Source organism: Cydia splendana, chromosome 26 (genome assembly GCF_910591565.1).
Source record: "Cydia splendana chromosome 26, ilCydSple1.2, whole genome shotgun sequence".
NCBI classification, from domain to species: Eukaryota; Metazoa; Arthropoda; class Insecta; order Lepidoptera; family Tortricidae; genus Cydia; species Cydia splendana.
The window spans coordinates 402,488-423,976 of NC_085985.1; the positions used below are offsets into that span (position 1 = coordinate 402,488).

At 41.6% G+C, this 21,489-nt stretch overlaps 1 protein-coding gene across 1 annotated transcript in view; it reads right to left on the minus strand.

The window, feature by feature from the left end:
- The window catches only part of LOC134803533 (uncharacterized), a 63,547-nt gene extending 43,482 nt beyond the window's left edge, over nucleotides 1–20,065 (minus strand). Inside the window, exons 1-14 of the mRNA XM_063776332.1 lie at nucleotides 19,946–20,065; nucleotides 16,649–16,783; nucleotides 15,762–15,858; nucleotides 14,620–14,763; nucleotides 14,372–14,455; nucleotides 14,124–14,207; nucleotides 13,752–13,835; nucleotides 13,504–13,587; nucleotides 13,012–13,215; nucleotides 12,640–12,723; nucleotides 11,583–12,257; nucleotides 6,252–10,968; nucleotides 5,520–5,713; nucleotides 1,231–1,354 (exon numbers count right to left, since the gene is read on the minus strand). Of these exons, the coding sequence (XP_063632402.1) occupies nucleotides 1,231–1,354; nucleotides 5,520–5,713; nucleotides 6,252–10,968; nucleotides 11,583–12,257; nucleotides 12,640–12,723; nucleotides 13,012–13,215; nucleotides 13,504–13,587; nucleotides 13,752–13,835; nucleotides 14,124–14,207; nucleotides 14,372–14,455; nucleotides 14,620–14,763; nucleotides 15,762–15,858; nucleotides 16,649–16,783; nucleotides 19,946–19,986 (6,751 nt within the window). The 5' untranslated portion in view covers nucleotides 19,987–20,065. The remainder of the gene's footprint in view (nucleotides 1–1,230; nucleotides 1,355–5,519; nucleotides 5,714–6,251; nucleotides 10,969–11,582; nucleotides 12,258–12,639; nucleotides 12,724–13,011; nucleotides 13,216–13,503; nucleotides 13,588–13,751; nucleotides 13,836–14,123; nucleotides 14,208–14,371; nucleotides 14,456–14,619; nucleotides 14,764–15,761; nucleotides 15,859–16,648; nucleotides 16,784–19,945) is intronic.
- Between the last annotated feature and the right edge of the window lie 1,424 nt (nucleotides 20,066–21,489).

Consider the following 21,489-nt stretch of genomic DNA (forward strand, 5'->3'; position numbering starts at 1 on the left):
TTTATTTTACTGACAAATTAGAAAAATAAAAATAAGTAAGGATAGAGTACTAACTCCATACATCAGGCGGTCTAGCATGAATTGCGTTCTCGCGCGCGACTCCATGCATCTTGCGCGACTTCAAGTATAGACTCGCGCGCGAGAACGCAACTTATGCTAGACCGCCAGTTTTCATATCAAAACGCGGGTTATTTTGTAGTCGACATCTAGCGTCAAGTAGCGGATTTATCAGTACCGCTACTTGACACCAGATGTCACGAGTGTCGCCACTGACGAAAAGTGTATTGCTCAACAATTTACAACTAATATTACAAGCAGAAGGTTCCGGTTAATCCGGTTATAATATTAGCTGAAAATTGTTGAGCATTAGACTTTTCGTTCGTCGTGACATCTATTGCCAAGTAGCGGTACTGATAAATCCACTACTTGATACTAGATGTCGACTACGAAAATAACCCGCGTTTTGCTATCAAAACTGATGTATGGAGTGAGCACTCTTTGCATATTTATTTCTCTATGACTATGCAAAGAAAAGGTACAGCTCACAGAGCCATGAGCACAGAAGAAATAATAGTACTACCGTACAGAAAGGACACTTCCTACCCCGAAGTTTGACAGCGATTCAGGGTCGAATCATGCTATCCCTTTCTAATATATGGCACTATCCCTTCGGCTATTTAGGGTTGTCAAAATTCAAGTGATTATCTTATCTGTGGTCGTGCACGCACAAGGAAGTCAAGTGGTGCCAACCGTAATAATTGCTCGGAGCCATGCTGAGCCGAGCCATAGAGAAAAAAATACATAGATTGCTCACTCCATACATCAGTTTTGGTACCAAAAGTATTAGTATTTTCATAGTCGACATCTAGCATCGAGTAGCGGAATTATCAGTACTTCAAGTAGCAGTAGTAGTACTGTTAAGTGACAATGGATGGTAGCACTGACCGGAAACTCTAATCTCAACAACATAAGACTTTCCGGTCGGTGCTACATCTATTGTCACTTGACAGTACTACTACTGCTACTTAAAGTACTGATAATTCCGCTACTCGATGCTAGATGTCGACTATGAAAATAGTAATATTTTTGGTACCAAAACTGATGTATGGAGTGAGCACTCTTGTCTTACTATATTTCTCTCTGGCCGAACGGAGCCGAGTTCGACCGAAGTCAGGAGTGTCTCCCCACAGTCCCCACAGCCATGAGTAAATAATATAATAAAGTACAAACCTTTGCTGCTACTCGTACGAGACACAGAGGCTTCCTTCCCTTTAGGAGACTGGCTTCTTGGGCCTCTCGAAACCTTTGTGTTTCTGGACACTTTCTGCACTTTCATGGCTGGCTTCGGCGTTACCTATACCAAAGACATATGTAGTTACATAAAAGAGATCGTAAAAGATTAATATAGTCTAAGGAAAAAACGTGCCTTGGAAATCAAGAAAAAGTCATTCTCGGATAGATGGCGCACACACCTTTGGCCTATGGTCGGCTAGATGGCGTGACGACACCGTTTCATATTTAACAATTTTAACACATAGATATCAGTGAATGAACATGGGTCAAAATGATATAAAAATAATAAAATCATTTTATCCATATATATACATTTTTTTGATAATTTTATACGTTTTCATTTTGAGTTTTAGTCGTGTGTCGATAGATGGCAGTAAATTTACTGTGACTACAAAATTTACTATGACAGGACTCCTCTATACTATCTATTCTCTTTGCCTATAGACAACTATATAAGTTAATGAGGTCAAAAATAAGAATAAGAATTTTTATTTAAGCTACCCATACAACCATTTCCAGTCGCCGTTACGACGCGGTGTTGACACATCTTGTGTCGACACCGTCTGTTTCGGTCACAATTCCAGTCGCAGAGTCGTCGCCGTGTCGACACAGTTACCAGAAATGGGGAAGGGTCGACACATGACACAAAGTGACATAAAGTGTGGTCGCCGTGTGCACACATTGTTTCGGGTTTGCGACTACTTTATGCCAAAATCATTCGTTCATTCGTTCATTTTGTTCCTGTCAAATGGAAACTGTCAGATGGAAAAATACTTAAATAAAAATAAGTGACATTAATACGCCATCTCTAAAACGGATTACAAGACGTAATTATATATTGTTTGCATTTATATTACAATATGACTTAAATTATTATGGGGAATTAAACTGCTCGAGTGATTTGATAAACTAAGTGTAATATAATCAACGCGCCACCACATTGTTTTAGTTTAGCCGGAAATGAAATTGTTTACTTCTCAGTGCCTTTGTTCATAACTATATTATTTGAAGCATTTTTAGTACTTCGATGCGTATACTATACTTAAATAACAGAAATAACGCTTTACATACTACGAAACTTGTTAATTATGATGTATAAATATGGTTTAAGGCTGAGAAATATTGCAGTCACAAAGTAGTTGCAATGTTTCGACTTTGTGTCGACTCTGTGTTGACACATGACACGCGCTGTCAAAAGTAATAACAAAGTTACTGGTATGTTACTGGATTTGCAAAATGGCTCCTTGTGTTGATTTGTTTTCAGATATTCTCAAAGTGTAAAAATGCCGTGGTCAGAGATGGGCATTAATCGATTAACTGTTTATTCGACTAATTAATGGAATAAAAAAAGTTAATTCTCAAATTTTTAACATAGATTGAAATTGAATTAATCTGAATATTAATCGAATAAATTATCGATTAAATCTCGATTGAAAGTTGACAGGGGGCCATTTTTGTACGTAAAAATAATAGAAATGTCTTGCATGCAGATGGTAGCAAAACACTTTGTCATAAAAGTCGAGATGGGTGTCGATATATAGGTTTTAGGGAGTGCCGATTTCGAAAATAATGACCATTTTGGATTCCAAAATGGCGGCCATGCACTATGTCATAAAAGTCGTCATGGGTGTCGTTTTATAGGTTTTAGGGGGCGCAGATTTCGAAAATGATGACCATTTTGGATTCCAAGATGGCGGCCATGCACTATGTCATAAAAGTCGTCATGTATGTCGTTTTATAGGTTTTAGGGGGCCCCGCTTTCGAAAATGATGACCATTTTGGAATCCAAAATGGCGGCCATGCACTATGTCATAAAAGTCGTCATGGGTGTCGTTTTATAGGTTTTGGGGGGCGCAGATTTCGAAATTGATAACATTTTCAATTTAAAAATGGCGGCAATGCACTATGTCATAAAAGTCGTCATGGATATCGTTTTATAGGTTTTAGGGGGCGCAGATTTCGAAAATGATGACTATTTTGGATTCCAAGATGGCGGCCATGCACTATGTCATAAAAGTCGTCATGGATGTCATTTTATAGGTTTTAGGGGGCGCAGATTTCGAAAATGGTGACTATTTTGGATTCCACTTTTATGACAAAATACGTAGCCGCCATCTTGGATTATAAAATGATCATCGTTTTCGAATTCTGCACTCCCTAAAACCAATAAATCGACATCCATGACGACGCAAGTTATCTTTATTTTCAGATCTAACAAATTGCTACAGAATACAAAGGACAAAAAAGAAGCGAGGAGGTAATGAAACAAGCAAAAATACAGATGATTCCTCGACGCAATTGGGTGATTCTTAAATTGTGTCCAGATTTTTTTTGTCATAAAAGTTTATATTTTTCACATATTACTCTCACAAGTTCCGTGACATTTCGACCTTGTAATTTTTTAAGTAAATGTTTTTGTTTATCTATGAGTATCTCACTAGAATAGTATAATCAAGGTATGTTTATATTTGATGAATGAAATAGTAACGCAAAAAAAAAATATATTTGTGTCTTATATTCCTGCCGAAGACTTTTATTTTACCTTTTCCTTCTACACAAGTTTGGCCAAGTAATAAGAATTTAGGGCTCTCAATTTTATTTTGACTTCTACAACAGTAAAGCTACGAGGCCATGTTTGGTATCGTTTTCGTATAAATTCGCAGTACCAAATTTAGTTAAGGTATCACATTGACACCATTCCGAAGTAAAAACATATAAACTTATTAAAATACTTTCTTTTAAACTCCTCTTCACGCTTAAACTGCTGAACAGTTTTAATTTAAATTTGGTACACATATATTTTGAGTCCCGAGACAGGATATAATAAGTTATCTCAAAAATCATCCTTTAAAGGTGTGAAATGAGGTGTAGGGGGGAATTCAGAATTGACTTCTTGAAGTTAATACTGTTTAAGTTTAGGTTTGAAGTCATGTTTTTTCATCATTTTTAACTAAATCAAAGATGTAGACCATCCCAAATTTCATATAAATCGGTTCAGCGGTTATTGATTTCCCGTACAAATTTCCACGCCACTTTTCACACCTTCAAAAGATGATTTTGGTTATAAGATCTATCCTATGTCCTGTTCCGGGACGCAAACTATTTCTATACCAAATTTCAACGAAATCGGTTCAGCGGTTAAGCGTCAAGAAGAGTTTCAAAAAAACCGGCCAAGTGCGAGTCGGACTCGCGTATTAAGGGTTCCGTACATTAAGTCCGACTCGCGCTTGACTGCACATTTCTAATAGGTTTTCCTGTCATCTATAGGTAAAGAACTATTTTGTGTATTCAGACGGACATACATACAGACGCACGAGTGATCCTATAAGGGTTCCGTTTTTTCCTTTTGAGGTACGGAACCCTAAAAAGATTTATTTTTATTTTGTGGAATGGTGTCAATGTGATATCTTAAATGGATTCAGCACCCCAGATTTATACGAAAACGATACCAAACACGGCCTAGCACCTTCACTGATATAGATATATCAAGATAAAATTGAGAGCCCTAAATAAACTTTCAAGAGCGGATATCTCAAAAACTATTCAACATATCGAAAAAATTGACTGAATAAACTTGTAACAAATTAAATTAACTTTCATTTTGTATAAGTGGCCATGTCGCTGAGATGCATAGTTTCCGAGATATAATCGAAAAACGGGAAAATGGGACCTTCAAAGCCCCCTCTCTCCCCCCCGCTCCAGGGCTACGGCCGGGGACTTTTGATATGTTCACCTCCTAACTTGTCAAACCGAGTTACGGAGTCAAAAATTGTGTTCCGAGCATTTCCCTCTACAACTTTTGGAGCATTCGTTGCCTGACCTAAGTAGCTTATTGAATTTCTTTAAAAACTTTTCTGTAAAAGGTTGACGGGTGTTGGGTGTTTATATGGTTTCGGTCGATTATTATCATTTGCATTGACCATGATGACTTACTAGAATTACGAGCACACGAGACACTAATAGTAGTTTGACAAACCTTGGTTTTCAATAGGTATTTTATATTGACATTTGCTGTCACAAATTTGCTGTCAGATTTAGTCGCAAACCGCACGCAAAGTGCACACAAATGTGTCGACACCTTGTTACGGAAAAGTGTAGACACGGCGACGACACTTTGTTTCGAAACAATTCTAGACACATTGTGTGGACTCTGTTACGACACATCTGACATTTAGTTACCACTTTGTGATTCTGCGACTGGAATGGTTATATGGGTAGTATCTTACCTCCGGGCCTTTAGCCGCGACATGTCCCCTCTTCCGGCCGAGCTCGGACGAGTCGTACACAGACGACAGGTCCGAGTCGAGCATAACCGACGAGTACGGCTCGTCCAAACTAAAGATGACGCGGACAGGCGACCGAGGCAGGGCGTCGTCCACTAGTGTGAGGGAAGAGCTGTCCGCTAGGAGCTCGCGGTTGCCTTCAATATAATACAAATTAGTTATTGTACCAAAATATTTTAGAGAAATAATGGTAGACAAAGGTTTTACAGTAAAAAAGCGCACTACTACTACTCCGTCCCTCCGTTTGTCACCAGGCTGTATCTCACGAACCGTGATAGCTAGACAGTTGAAATTTTCACAGATGATGTATTTCTGTTGCCGCTATAACAACAAATACTAAAAACAGAATAAAATTAAGATTTAAATGGGGCTCCCATACAACAAACGTGATTTTTGACCGAAGTTAAGCAACGTCGGGCGGGGTCAGTACTTGGATGGGTGACCGTTTTTTTTTTTGCCGTTTTTTGCATTATGGTACGGAACCCTTCGTGCGCGAGTCCGACTCGCACTTGCCCGGTTTTTTTTATAAGAATGTGCAAAGTTAGCATGATCATAGTCTATTTCTTTTATCGAATAATTGCGTACATAATGATGCGAGAACTAAACGATGCAACGAACCACGCATGCGAGTTCTCGCACCATCTAAATGAGTAAACCAAATATAATTACAATTACCTTTCATTACTATAGACGTATTAACTTCACAGTCCTTAACAGCGGGGTTAGTGGCGACTGCTCGATCCACCGCGACGCCCCCCAGCATCAAGCTGGAAGCCACTCCTCGGTCCACCGTGGACCTCACCAGCACCATGCCCACGTCCATGTTCCTCGGCCCCGGGGCCTCCGTCTGGCAACACTGACTCTCTATGCTCCGGATGCTTGGACTTATGCTGTGTGCCGACTGGATCGGATTGTACTTGTGAACCACCGCTTGATCCACCGGTGGAATAACAACATTGTTCAGCGGATTGGATGGATCGAAGACTATTACAGGTCCCGGTTCTCTCCGTGGTGACTCTACATGCGTTTCTGAGTGAGCTACCTCTTTTTCATTCCTTGTTAAACAGGAGCGAGGAGATGAAATAGGTTTGGCAGGTATTAAATCTATCTGGCTGGAATCTAAATGGTTTGCTTGGGAGCTTTGACAAGGTCTGCTCGGTGAAGGTTGCTCCACATCCGCCAGCGGTTTTATAAGTTCCTTCATAAGCTCCTTCACCGGATCGCTGATTTCGTATGTTGGTATGACTGAGGAAGTTCGGATAGGGGGAGAATCAGTTGATACAGGTTTTTGAAGGATTTTAGACTCTAGAATAGAATCATCGTCATCGAAACGTAGAGTTTTGACGACCTCTCCGCTAAGGCGCGGTGGACTAGGCTCCTGATCATCTGAACTGCCTTCTGTCGCATCTAACTCTATCTCCGTCTGTGCCATTTCAGTTTTCATGAGCGCTTGGGCCATGGAGATCCCTCGAAACAGGTCTTCTCTTGATATGACCATGGATTTTCTATCCGGAGCGGAGCTGCGTTTAGTCTTATTTTGGTCTTGAGCGGGTTCAAAGTCTCCCGAGCGTCTTGTATCAGTAAAGTCAGACAAAGCATCTAAAATTGCTTTAGTATCATTTGCTTGGTATCTAGTTGTGTCCGCTTGCTCCTTGTCTTCATTAGAAGTCAAATCCACCTGTATCTGATTATCTACCACAGATTCTTCATCGTCATGTATAAACATTTCGGAAGCCAAATCGATACTCACTGACTTGTTCTTTTCTTGAACATTATTCGGAGAACTTGGAGATTTGAAGGCTTTAAGCTTTAAAGAAGGCTTTGGCATTTTACTCTTTTCAAAACTCTCATTAATTTTAGGAGTATCCAAATTTGAACTTGTAGAATTTAAAGAAGGCTTTGGCAATTTACTCTTCTCGAAACTATCAGTAGTTTTGGGAGTATCCAATTTTGGAGTGTTATGCGTTAGATCCTGCGTTTCACTCTTATTTTTATTTTTTTTGGGAGATTTCGGTCTGACATGCAGCATGTCTTTTAGCTCGCTGAGTTTCCTTTGAAGGTTACAAACTATACCATGCTTTTGCTTCTTGTATTCTATAGCTAAAGGTTGGGTGACTTCCAACGCTGGTTCATCCGGTTCATCATCCTTGACCAGGATGTAGCTTTCATAAGTAGACACAGTATCGGTCGCAGTCACAGTTATATTGCTGACAGGTTCAGTTACAGTGTTACTTTGTGGTTTATTCCACATATCTTCTCCTGAAGCCTGCGACATATCAAGTAATACATCGAGAACAGATCCTTTTGGTGGTGTCATTACTGCTTCTTCCCGAGACCTGGCCAACTGCTCAGCGGAGCTCTTAGATAGAGCCAGTGAGGCGTTTGGGGATTCTTCAGATTGGTTATCCTCTAAATTTAACCCTACTATGTATGAATTATCACTACCCTTGGCTTCACGCTCAGTTGTGGCACCGTAGACTAAAACATTGCTGGTTAGAGTTTTATTCATTGACATTGAAGGAGCAGTTAAAGTTTTATTGATTGTGGAATCCTGCCCAGCCACAGACTTGTTCAATGTGGCTGATTCTTGGCCAGCTAATGATTTGGTTGTGGCTAACTCCTGGTTGGCCAAATATTTGTTAAATGTGGCTGAATGTGGATCGACCTGCGATTTTTCTGCGGTTGTTACGTCAGCTGAATTCTTATTGAATGTGGTGGAAAGGACCTGATCAGCCAAAGATTTGTTGAAAGTTTGCTCCTGATTAGCCGACTTTTCTAATGCAGTAGAAACCTGGCCAGCCAAAGACTTGTTAATGGTAGCCGAGTGTGGATCGACCGATTTATCAAATGTTTGGTCAGCTGAAGTGTTATCTATGGCGAATTTTTTTTGGCCGGCCAAAGATTTGTTGACTGATGTTATATCCTGATTAGCCAATGACTTATTAAATGTGGCTGAACAAAGATTCTTTGGCGACTGCGGTCCGTCAGCTTGCGTCATAGAAACATCACCTTCTTCATCAGATTCTATTAGTTTTGGTATAGTAACTGCCTCTATCATTTCAACCTGTTCATCCTTTTCATCAAAAACCTCGAGTTCATTCTGTTGAGTTTCAGTATTTTCACATATAATACTTGTGTGTGTCTCTGGTACTACGATGTTGGTATCTTCAGGCATTATATTTGCCGGAACGATATCCGTCATTGAAACATCACTACCTTCGTAAACGATAGTTATTCTGCGTTCATTAGGAGTATGCGTAGATTTTGCTTCATCAATAATATTGGGAATAACTCCTGTAATAGACATATTTGCATCAACTTCTTCATAAACAACGGTTTTTTTGTTATCCGCATTAGAAGGTTGAGTAATTATATTTCCCTCTTCTTGGTCAAGCATATTGGCAAGCAGAATTCCTATTACAGACATATTTCCATCTTTAACGCCATAAACGCTTTTACGATTGGTTTCAGGCTGTTGTTTATCACTTTCTTTATCTATTATATTTTCCGGTGTCACTCCAGTCGCAGATAAGTTTCCATCTTCATTTCCATAGACGATAGTTTTACTGCGTTCTTCATTTAGAGACTGGATCAATTTAGCTTCTTCTTCAATAATATTAGCTGGTATTATTCCAGTTACAGACACATAGTTATCATCATCATCAAAAACAGTTTTTCCGCGTTCTGTATTTGGTTCATTGGCAACCTCAAGGTTCTCTGACGCTGCTGCAGTTAGAGGCAAATTTCCATTATCAGTCACATATACAGTTTTATGTTGTGTTTGCTTATTTGCTCCATCAAGTATATTAATCGGTGCGACACCAGTCTTGGATAAATTTCCATTGTCTCTGTCATAAACGACTGTTATTCTGCGTATTGCGTTTAGAGGTTGCACCTTTGCGCCATCATCAAGGATATTAGTTAAGACACCTGTATTAGGCACATTACCATCATCTACGATTTTTCCGGTTTCTCTACGATCTGTAGGAAGTTGTTTTGCTTCATCAAGTATATTGACGGGGACTACTCCAGTTAAAGAAATGTTACCCTGATCATTATCATATACAATTGTTTTTCTGCGATCTGCATTAGGTTGTTGGGTTTCCTTTGCTACATCAAATATGTTAACTGGCACTACCCCAGTGACAGAAATATTTCCGTTATCATTATTATAAACTATGGTTTTTCGACGATCTGTATTAATTTCTTGAGTTTCTTTTGCTCCGTCAAGTATATTGACAGGTACTACTCCAGTCATTGAGATATTACCCCCATCATTTTCATAAACTATGATTTTTCTACGATCTGTATTCATTTCTTTTGCTCCATCAAGTATATTGACTGGTACTACTCCAGTCATTGAGATATTACCCCCATCATTTTCATAAACTATGGTTTTTCTACGATCTGTATTAATATCTTGAATTTCTTTTGCTCCGTCAAGTATATTGACAGGTACTACTCCAGTCATTGAGATATTACCCCCATCATTTTCATAAACTATGGTTTTTCTACGCTCTTCATTGGGATCTTTTGCTCCATCAAGTACATTAATTGGTGCTACACCAGTCATAGATAGATTTCCATCATCATTTCCAAAAACAACAGTTTTTCTGCGATCCATACATTGTTGAATTGCTTTTGGTGCATCAATAATATTGGCTGGTATAGCACTAGTTATAGAAACATTTCCATCATCATTATCGTAAACTATGGTCTTTCTGCGTTCAATTGGCTGTTGTACTTTTGCTCCATTAAGTATATTCGCCGGTGCTACACCAGTCATTGATAAATTACCATCATCATTTCCAAAAACTACTGTTCTTCTGCGGCCTGTATTAAGTTGTGTTAATTTCGCTTCATCGATTATATTAGTTGGCAAAACGCCGGTTACAGACAAATTACCATTATCATTACCATAAACAATAGTTTTTCTTCGTTCCATATTTGGTGGTGGAACTAACTTAGCTTCATCAATTATATTTGACGGCAAAACTCCAGTCATAGAGACATGTCCATCTTTATCAACAAAACCTATAGTTTTTCTTTGTTCCATGTTAGATTGAATTTTTACTTCATCAATTATATTAGCCGGCAACACTCCAGTTACGGAGACATTACCATCATCATTGCCAAAAACAATAGTTTTTCTCCGATCTTCACTACCCTTTATTTCTTGTATACCTCCCGATACCACCAGAGTCATGGACACATCGGCGTTTTCATAGACAATAGTTCTTCTTTTATTTTCTAATTTTGCTTCTGGAGCAAGGTTTTCAGGCCTAGCGAGTACGCGACCGGGCACAGCTTCGGTCATGGATATATGTGCGTCATCTTCGTATAATATGGTTTTGAGCTGGGGTTCGTTTTGAATGATGTCCGCTGGTAGGGCCTGTAAAAAAATTAGAAATAAAATAAAAAAAAAACGTTTTTTTTTAAGACAATGCACTTTTGAACGTCAAAAACAACGCCGGCTCTAACCCTACACCTCTGCCGTAGAAGATTTAAATACCTCCTAAATTGAAGGAGGATATCCCAATATGGGACCGGCTAGAAACTCGGCGGGCGGGACACATCTTATTAACACGCATTATTTATGAGTGTTAATAAGTTAATTTTATAACTATTATTATCGATTTATGGTGTAATGTATGTTACACCATAAATTGTCTGCAATAGACGCAAAGGCCAATGGAGAAATAATATAATTTTAGAAAGGTGGGTTTTTTCTTTTCATTTTCGCCACTCCTGTTTTTGAATTTGAATTGAATTGAAATAGCCTTTATTCCTGACGTGTACATTTTTACATTTTCTTTTACACTATACAAGTATTTATCTATGTTTTATTTATTTGTGTTTCTACTCTTTTCTTTTGTTTATTTTTCTTTGCCAGGCTGTCTTTGACATAGGCCTCCTCCAGGCGACGCCACTCATCGCGGTTTTTTGAGAGTCTTCTGTTTTTACTAGTCAATTACCTGTTAAATAATAAAAGGTTTCAACACTTACTTGTGTAACTGACATGTCCGGCAAATCATTGAAATACATAGTTTTCTGATTCTCCTTATCCTCCAGTACACCTTTTGCAGCTATAATATTATTAGCAACACCCCGAGTTACCGACATATCCCCATCATCACCAAACACTACAGTCCTTCCCCGCTCCGTATTGAGAACACTCTTATCATGTATATTTGCTTGTACTACAGGTATCGCTTGTGTCATATCATCAACCACAGTCTTCGGAGGAATATTCTCTCCCACAGCCTCTAAAGGCGTGTCACTAAGATCCAATTTCGATTGAAACTTGCACTTTTTCCCATCGAACACTAATATATCATCCTCGCAAGGGAATTCTGCTGGCGGAGGCGCTATGTACGGATTGATAACTATATTCTCTTTATCAACCGTCCAATCTTCGACTTGTTTTTTAGTCGCAGCGACAGCGGGGCTGCGGACCGTGTCGGTAATAGACATGTCATCTTCGTCAGCTTTGAGGCTGAAGTGTGTAGAGTTGAAGTCTAAGTCGATGCTGACTTCTGAGATGTTGGCGCGCTTAGGTTCGCGCTCTAGGTCTTGCCGCAGGGCTTCTAGGTCGTCGGCAAGGGGCGCCATGGCGGAGAAGTCTACGTCGAGGTTGTCGGTGAGCTCGCGGTGGCCCGGGTTCGATTCTAGGCGGAAGAGCTGGAATAAATTAAATATGCGATGTTTATACGATGTGTCATATTTATACAAATTAAATGTCTTAGTCTTATGCCTTATGCGTATGACAAATATTTTACCATGTGGCGATCCGTCTGCTCGTGTGCCTCCTATAGCATAAAAAAAAACTAGACCATGAGTTTGCAGGACTTGGGACTTGATCACCTTTTCTTTACTATAGGATGTCTTTGTCCAGCAGTGGACGTCTTTCGGCTGAGATGATTATAATTAAAATAATACCTGTATAGTGTTAGTGTTGGTGGGCAGTTCATCCAGTTGTGCAGAGGGAGGGGCCTGGGTCTCGGTGGTGTCGATGACGTCGGCCTCGTGAGTGCCTCACACGAGGTGCCTCGTGAGGTGTTACCTGTATAGTGTTAGTGTTGGTGGGCAGTTCATCCAGTTGTGCAGAGGGCGGGTCCTGGGTCTCGGTGGTGTCGATGACGTCGGCCTCGTGAGTGGCTCACACGAGGTGCCTCGTGAGGTGTTACCTGTATAGTGTTAGTGTTGGTGGGCAGTTCGTCCAGTTGTGCAGAGGGAGGGGCCTGGGTCTCGGTGGTGTCGATGACGTCGGCCTCGTGAGTGCCTCACACAAGGTGCCTCGTGAGGTGTTACCTGTATAGTGTTAGTGTTGGTGGGCAGTTCGTCCAGTTGTGCAGAGGGAGGGGCCTGGGTCTCGGTGGTGTCGATGACGTCGGCCTCGTGAGTGCCTCACACGAGGTGCCTCGTGAGGTGTTACCTGTATAGTGTTAGTGTTGGTGGGCAGTTCATCCAGTTGTGCAGAGGGCGGGTCCTGGGTCTCGGTGGTGTAACATCTGCCTCGTGAGTGCCTCACACGAGGTGCCTCGTGAGGTGTTACCTGTATAGTGTTAGTGTTGGTGGGCAGTTCATCCAGTTGTGCAGAGGGCGGGTCCTGGGTCTCGGTGGTGTCGATGACGTCGGCCTCGTGAGTGGCTCACACGAGGTGCCTCGTGAGGTGTTACCTGTATAGTGTTAGTGTTGGTGGGCAGTTCGTCCAGTTGTGCAGAGGGAGGGGCCTGGGTCTCGGTGGTGTCGATGACGTCGGCCTCGTGAGTGCCTCACACGAGGTGCCTCGTGAGGTGTTACCTGTATAGTGTTAGTGTTGGTGGGCAGTTCGTCCAGTTGTGCAGAGGGAGGGGCCTGGGTCTCGGTGGTGTCGATGACGTCGGCCTCGTGAGTGCCTCACACGAGGTGCCTCGTGAGGTGTTACCTGTATAGTGTTAGTGTTGGTGGGCAGTTCGTCCAGTTGTGCAGAGGGCGGGTCCTGGGTCTCGGTGGTGTCGATGACGTCGGCCTCGTGAGTGCCTCACACGAGGTGCCTCGTGAGGTGTTACCTGTATAGTGTTAGTGTTGGTGGGCAGTTCGTCCAGTTGTGCAGAGGGCGGGTCCTGGGTCTCGGTGGTGTCGATGACGTCGGCCTCGTGAGTGCCTCACACGAGGTGCCTCGTGAGGTGTTACCTGTATAGTGTTAGTGTTGGTGGGCAGTTCGTCCAGTTGTGCAGAGGGCGGGTCCTGGGTCTCGGTGGTGTCGATGACGTCGGCCTCGTGAGTGCCTCACACGAGGTGCCTCGTGAGGTGTTACCTGTATAGTGTTAGTGTTGGTGGGCAGTTCATCCAGTTGTGCAGAGGGCGGGTCCTGGGTCTCGGTGGTGTCGATGACGTCGGCCTCGTGAGTGCCTCACACGAGGTGCCTCGTGAGGTGTTACCTGTATAGTGTTAGTGTTGGTGGGCAGTTCATCCAGTTGTGCAGAGGGCGGGTCCTGGGTCTCGGTGGTGTCGATGACGTCGGCCTCGTGAGTGCCTCACACGAGGTGCCTCGTGAGGTGTTACCTGTATAGTGTTAGTGTTGGTGGGCAGTTCATCCAGTTGTGCAGAGGGCGGGTCCTGGGTCTCGCTGGTGTCGATGACGTCGGCCTCGTGAGTGCCTCACACGAGGTGCCTCGTGAGGTGTTACCTGTATAGTGTTAGTGTTGGTGGGCAGTTCATCCAGTTGTGCAGAGGGCGGGTCCTGGGTCTCGGTGGTGTCGATGACGTCGGCCTCGTGAGTGCCTCACACGAGGTGCCTCGTGAGGTGTTACCTGTATAGTGTTAGTGTTGGTGGGCAGTTCATCCAGTTGTGCAGAGGGCGGGTCCTGGGTCTCGGTGGTGTCGATGACGTCGGCCTCGTGAGTGCCTCACACGAGGTGCCTCGTGAGGTGTTACCTGTATAGTGTTAGTGTTGGTGGGCAGTTCATCCAGTTGTGCAGAGGGAGGGTCCTGGGTCTCGGTGGTGTCGATGACGTCGGCCTCGTGAGTGCCTCACACGAGGTGCCTCGTGAGGTGTTACCTGTATAGTGTTAGTGTTGGTGGGCAGTTCATCCAGTTGTGCAGAGGGAGGGTCCTGGGTCTCGGTGGTGTCGATGACGTCGGCCTCCTCGTCCTCAAACTGCGAGGCGCGCGCGCCGAGGTGCCCCACGCGCCGCGGCGCCGCCTGCAATGTTATATTTGTTCCTGAGTCATGGGTGTTTTCTATGTATATAAGTATATATTTATCTATATAAGTATGTATATCGTCGCCTAGCACCCATAGTACAAGCTTTACTTAGTTTGAGGCATAGAGAAATATAGTAAGACAAGAGTGCTCACTCCATACATCAGTTTTGGTAACAAAAATATTAGTATTTTCATAGTCGACATATAGCATCGAGTAGCGGAATTATCAGTACTTTAAGTAGTAGTATAGTAGTAGTAGTACTGTCAAGTGACAATAGATGTAGCACCGACCGGAAAGTCTTATGTTGTTGAGATTAGAGTTTCCGGTCGATGCTACATCTATTGTCACTTGACAGTACTACTACTGCTACTTAAAGTACTGATAATTCCGCTACTCGATGCCAGATGTCGACTATGAAAATACTAATATTTTTGGTACCAAAACTGATGTATGGAGTGAGCACTCTTGTCTTACTATATTTCTTTATGTTTGGGGCTAGGTAAATCTGTGTATGATGTCCCCTAATATTTATTTATACATTTATAATATGTACAAGAATCGTTAGTATAAAATAAACAAGACGAATCCTTAACCCTTTGAACGCCCCGGCTATCGTATGCGTCACTTCATCGTGAACCTTGTCGGAATACACGAAGGTTGATATGGTTGGTTGTAGCCGCGTGCGTGCGCCAGTTGACATCTTTAGTGGCCAAAGGGTTTAATATTTCTTCCTAGCAATTCTATCAAGCTCCCGTATTTCGCCACTTGAAAACAGTGTGCAAAATCCGATTTTGACCTTGATACGAAATGTCATCTCTTAAAACTTGTACACATCAAATGCAATAAAGCGGGCTTGAGTTTATTGTGGGCCGTGAGTAGGAGTATCAGAGCAATGCGAGTAAGTGGGCTTGTTAGAGGGATTAATAGTGGGGTGTGAGTGGTGCGAGTGATGCTAGAAGTGGGATTGGTAGTAGGAGTATTAGGAGACTATTTACCTTTATGCCGGACTCGTTGGCCGAAGACTCCAGGGACTTGTTGTGCTCCTCGTACACATTCTTCCAAGCGGTCGTCGCTTCGCTGATCTCGAACTCTCTGTAACCAGAAAAATTACGTGTTATAGATCGTGTCATTCACGAAGACACGTGCCTTGGCTCGTATTGTCATGTTATTAAAGGTTAGATTTGACAAATCTGCGCGTCAACGTGGATGACACCAACTATAGAAGTGCACGTAGCTCTGCAAGATAGTTACCTAAAGTAAGCACGCCAAGCACGAAGAATTGTACACGCATAAGTATATCGTGGTCAGTTGATGATATTGGCGATCAATGCCACTGTGCGAGTGGGACAAGAATAGGGATAGAGATAGGAAATGGCGAGTCAATGTACGAAATTCATCCTGTTCCTGCTCTAGCTGCTACCGCTTATTACCACACCCCAGCGCTTAGTGCAGCTGCACAGCGCACACCCTCGTCTCAAAAGCTCAATAATAGAAGGAGTGTCTGAAGCTCACACGGCGGCTCGGCACGGCTTGGCCTGGTCGGGGGTGGCCACAGCTCAGACAGCTGCTCATTGTCTCCTGTAACAGTAGTTCACTCACGCCACGCCGGTGCCGCGGCTGAAGCTCACACGGCGGCTCTTGGCCTGGTGGGGGGTGGCCACAGCTCAAGACAGCGGCTCGTTGTCGCCTGTAACAGTAGTTCACTCACGCCACGCCCGTGCGGCGGCTGAAGCTCACACGGCGGCTCTTGGCCTGGTGGGGGGTGGCCACAGCTCAAGACAGCGGCTCGTTGTCGCCTGTAACAGTAGTTCACTCACGCCACGCCCGTGCGGCGGCCGAAGCTCCCACGGCGGCTCTTGGCCTGTAACACTAGTGTACTCACGCCACGCCGGTGCGGCGGCTGAAGCTCACACGGCGGCTCTTGGCCTGGTCGGGGGTGGCCACGTTGAACTCCAGCTCAGACAGCGGCGCGCGGACGTTCCGCTGGCTCTTCAGGATCGACGAGCGACGTTTCCTCCTGCAATAAATAGTCCTATAACAATACTAAGGGCAGGCGTGGCTCACTCCGCGATTTCGTCGCTTTGCTACAGGTAGCCAAAAGTACATCCGTTCCGCCCCAATTTTGGGGAAAGCCATAAGCCGCGCGTGGCGCTGTCGCCACCTAGCGGCCATATCTGTGCTGATTGTAACAGACGCGTTTTGTTAGAGAGTCTTCTGTACCTAGTACTATTATTTATTCTGTGCTAATAGCGGGCCGTAATTTAAGGTTTTAGGTTAGGTTTCGTTCATGTCGTCTCGGATATGGGTGAATATGGTATCGATGCATTCAGTGTAATGCCCTGCGGGCTCAGCATGGTTCCATTTTTATCGACTATCACTATGTCCGTCACTTTCGCACTTACACACTTGTTAGAACGTGACAGGCATGGTGACAAATGATAAAAATGCGACCGTGCTACTAGGGCTGAACACAAATATATGAGATGACAAGCGCGAAAGTGGTGGGGGTAGTTGCTGTGGCGTCATAAAGTCGGCAGTACAAACTTTTTTTTAGTTTCTTTTAAACTTACCATGTGGGGTACCAAATGAAAGTGCTTTGTGAGTAGATCACAAATATATAACATACTGTAACATTTTCAATACTTGGTCTAACAAATAATTAGAAAACGTTCAAAAATTTCACAATCCACTGTTGACTTTCAAGTGCTCTAAATTGAAAATGGCTGAATGGATTAGTCTAAAATACATACCAAATGACTATGAATATTGTCTATATAATGTTAAAAAATAATTAACCAGATATATCAAAAAATTAGAAAAGTACATCAAGTTGAAAAAGTATAATTATCTGTTACATTCAACTGCATCTATTATTAAAACAAACAAAAAGCCCGACTGTTTACATATATTTTTGAAATGGTCTTTTCACTAGCTTTCATTTGGTACCCATATTGCTATAGTAAGAAAAAAAACACAATACCCCCCCTCCATTTTTTTATTTATCCGGCGCCATTTTTGACATATGAGGTGTGATTGAATTCGTCAGAATTGTGGTAGTGACATAGGCTACATACATTTGGAGAATGGCGCCCGCTAATATAAAAATGGAGGGGGGGGATTGTTTTTTCCTTACTATAGCAATATGGATACCAAATGAAAGCTAGTAAGAATACCATTTCAAAAATATATGTCAAACTGTCGGGTCTTTTGTTTGTTTTAATAATAGTTGCAGTTTAATGTAACAGAAAATTATACTTTTTTCAACTTGATGTACTTTTCTTATTTTTTGATATATCTGGCCCCAATTTCACCACGGTGACAGGTGCGACAATTGTAAAATCACTGTTGCTGACGTCACAGGCATCTATGGGCTACGGTTACCACTTACCATCGGGCGGGCCGTATTCCTGTTTGCCACCATCATTGTATTATTTAAAAAATCTTTATTATATCGGAAAAAAACAGATATTTCTTTTGCGAGGTTTCTGACAATTGTCAAGATTTAGAAGAATTGTAGGTAATTCTTGACAGGTAATGAGTTATATGTCGGAATTTCGTGACAATTGTAGTGTTTCTGGTGACAATTGTCATAAACTTAGCAAGAGAAATATCTGTTTTTTTTCCGATATTATAAAGTTTTTTTTAATAAAACAATGATGGTGGCAAACAGGAATACGGCCCGCCCGATGGTAAGCGGTAACCGTAGCCCATGGATGCCTGTGACGTCAGCAACAGTGATGTTTTACAATTGTCGCACCTGTCACCGTGGTGAAATTGGAGCCTGGTTAATTATTTTTTAACATTATATAGAAGATATTCGCAGTCACTTGGTATGTATTTTGGACGAATCCATTCAGCCATTTTCAATTTAGAGCAGTTAGAAGTCAACTGTGGATTGTGAAATTTTTGAACGTTTTCTAATAATTAGTTAAACCAAGTATTGTTAATATTATAGTATGTTATATATTTGTAATCTACTCACAAAGCCCTTTCATTGGGTACCCCACATGGTATGTTTAAAAGAAAATGAAAAAAAAGTTTGTACTGCCGACTTTATGACATCACAGCAACTACCCCCACCACTTTCGCGCTTGTCATTTGTATTCAGGGCATTACACTGAATGCGTCGATACCATATTCATTCATATCCAAGACAACATGAACGAAAATCGATTTCTAGAAGACTTTTCTTTCATTGGCCGGGCCACTTGCACTATTCACTAACTCGGGGTTAACCGGTTACAATTTGACACTGTACTGGTAACCAGTTTAACCAGTTGACCCCGGGTTAGTGGGACTGTGCTAGTGGCAATTAGTTAGCTATTGCCTTTGCAATAGGTCTGCCGAGCACGGTAGGCGTGGTGTTCAAAGGGTTATAGGGCCACCACGCAAGAAAGGCGATTGTTTATGCCTTGGGTACAGTCCCCATCAGATATATTGGAGCAGCTAGGGTGTGCAAAAATATCTGAACACACCCTTCAACATAACATCTTGATAACAGCCTCCTAGCCTAGCGGTAGTGACCCTGCCTATGAAGCAGAAGGTTCCAGGTTCAAATCCTGGTACGGGCATTTATTTGTGTTGTCTGATAATTATGTCATGGTTATAGAAGTTGAAAACATATCTAAAATCTAAATGGATCAAATAATTGGGCATATTTTTTCTCAGTAAAAATGGAAAAAGCTAGGTAAAAAAAATTATAGAAATTTGCGAAGGGACAATTTGATCAAACATTTTTTTGGAATATAATATTAGCCAATAAACATTTGCTAAATAAATTTATGTCTTAATAAAATTTGACAAAGTAAAATCTTTCTAAATGATAATTAGACCAAATAAATTTAATGTGAAGTGTAAATTTGCTAAAGATTCATTTGGTAAATGAACCTACTGCGATAAGTTTGTAGAGAAGTGAAATTTGGTGAAAGGTATTTAGCCCAAACGGAAGTACACCGGGCAACCCACATCACACGCCTTTGAGCTTAGGTACTACTGTGGGGCTAGGTTAACGAATTTAACGTGACCAAACCAGGGCTCTGTTCCTAGGGTAAATTCTATATGTAAAGATTAAAGGTATGCATATATAGTATTTAGGTACATATGGTATTTAACTAAATTACCGTTATAGAGAATATGTTTTATATCACGGATATAAGTGATAATGTGATAAATCACTTACGTCGCCGCAGCATCGGACTTCCTTGACTTTGAGCCGTCCATTTTATTTAAGAACCAATAAAATAAAACCTATACAGTGACCACTAAAGCATTGTTCAACACTCCTCTCTCTTTTATTTGAAACTTTTAACTGGTTTTAACAAAAATAACAAAGTATAAACAAAGTAACTAACTCAATAAAAAGCGCACAACACAAACATCAACGATCAACGTACAATTTTCAAATCATTTCATTTGGAGTTTTTGACAGCGCTGCGCTGCTGGCATGTTTTTTTTTTCATGCCTCACATGCAGAGAATTTGAGCCAGTGGTCTTGATTTGTTTATAGTTGGTCAAGCAGATCTTGTCAGTAGAAAAAGGCGGCAAATATGAAAAATATAGGCGCGAAGGCATATCGTCTCATAGAATATTGAATTATTTATAGAGTTTTCCTAATCAAATGATTGTAAAAGTATTGTAGTGGCCTTCGAGCAACACCGGCTGCTCCTGCTGCTGCTGCTTCCGTGTTGCTCGAAGGTAGTGGCTATTAAAAAAAAAATTCATAACTAAAACCAAGTAACAACATTAGTTTCATTTCAGCAGGCAGAGAAAGCTATATTATTTTTAGTTTTTAGCCAACTACGGAGTAGCAAAAGGAGGGTTATTGTGATAAGAGTAAACAAGTATGTAGTACCAATATTTGTACAGTAATACTTACAAGCAGTAAATAACAATAAGTGCAGTAACAACGAGAAGTGTCGTATAGACACCGAAAATTTGAAGCCACAAAAGAAATAAGGTGTAGTAACTATCTACGTCTACACCCACTGGGTTAAACATTAGATACCACGTTAAATTTATGTCTTTTCATTTCATGTCACTGTTATTTTTTTAGATTTTAATTTTAATTACATATTTAAATATTGAATTTTGACAGCCGAAATTACATCATTAATTTGGCTTCAGCCCAAAGAATCTTTTGACAGATTTTTTTTCTTCTTTAATTTTATCCGCTTGAGCTAAAGAGGATTTATAATATTCTTGTATACATAGTTGGTCAAACCAACTTGTCAGTAAATAAGAACAAAAAACTATACTCTATTTCTTTTGGGTGCTAGTACTAGTGTAAAGGCCCCAGTACACAATGGGCCATCGCCGGCCACTCCAAGGGACGCAGCCATGCGGTAGAATGAGATAGCAATATCACTTGCTCCCTCTAACGCATAAATGCGTCCCTTGGAGTGGCCGGCGATGGCTCATTGTGTACTGGGGCCTTAAGACAAAGATAGTATGATTCTCTCTGTCTATGTTTGAAATAAGGCAATCCTTTGACAAACTATAGATGGTCAAGCAAATCTTGTCAGTAGAAAAAGGCGCGAAATTCAAATTTTCTATGAGACGATATTGGTTCGCGCGTACATTTTTCAAATTTGCCGCCTTTTTCTACTGACAAGATCTGCTTGACCAACTATATATTATAAATTGATTTTTTTATTTTATTTTGCATAGTAAGATTTCGCACTTACGTGCAGTATCAAAACGTCGAATTGTCATATGACTATGAAC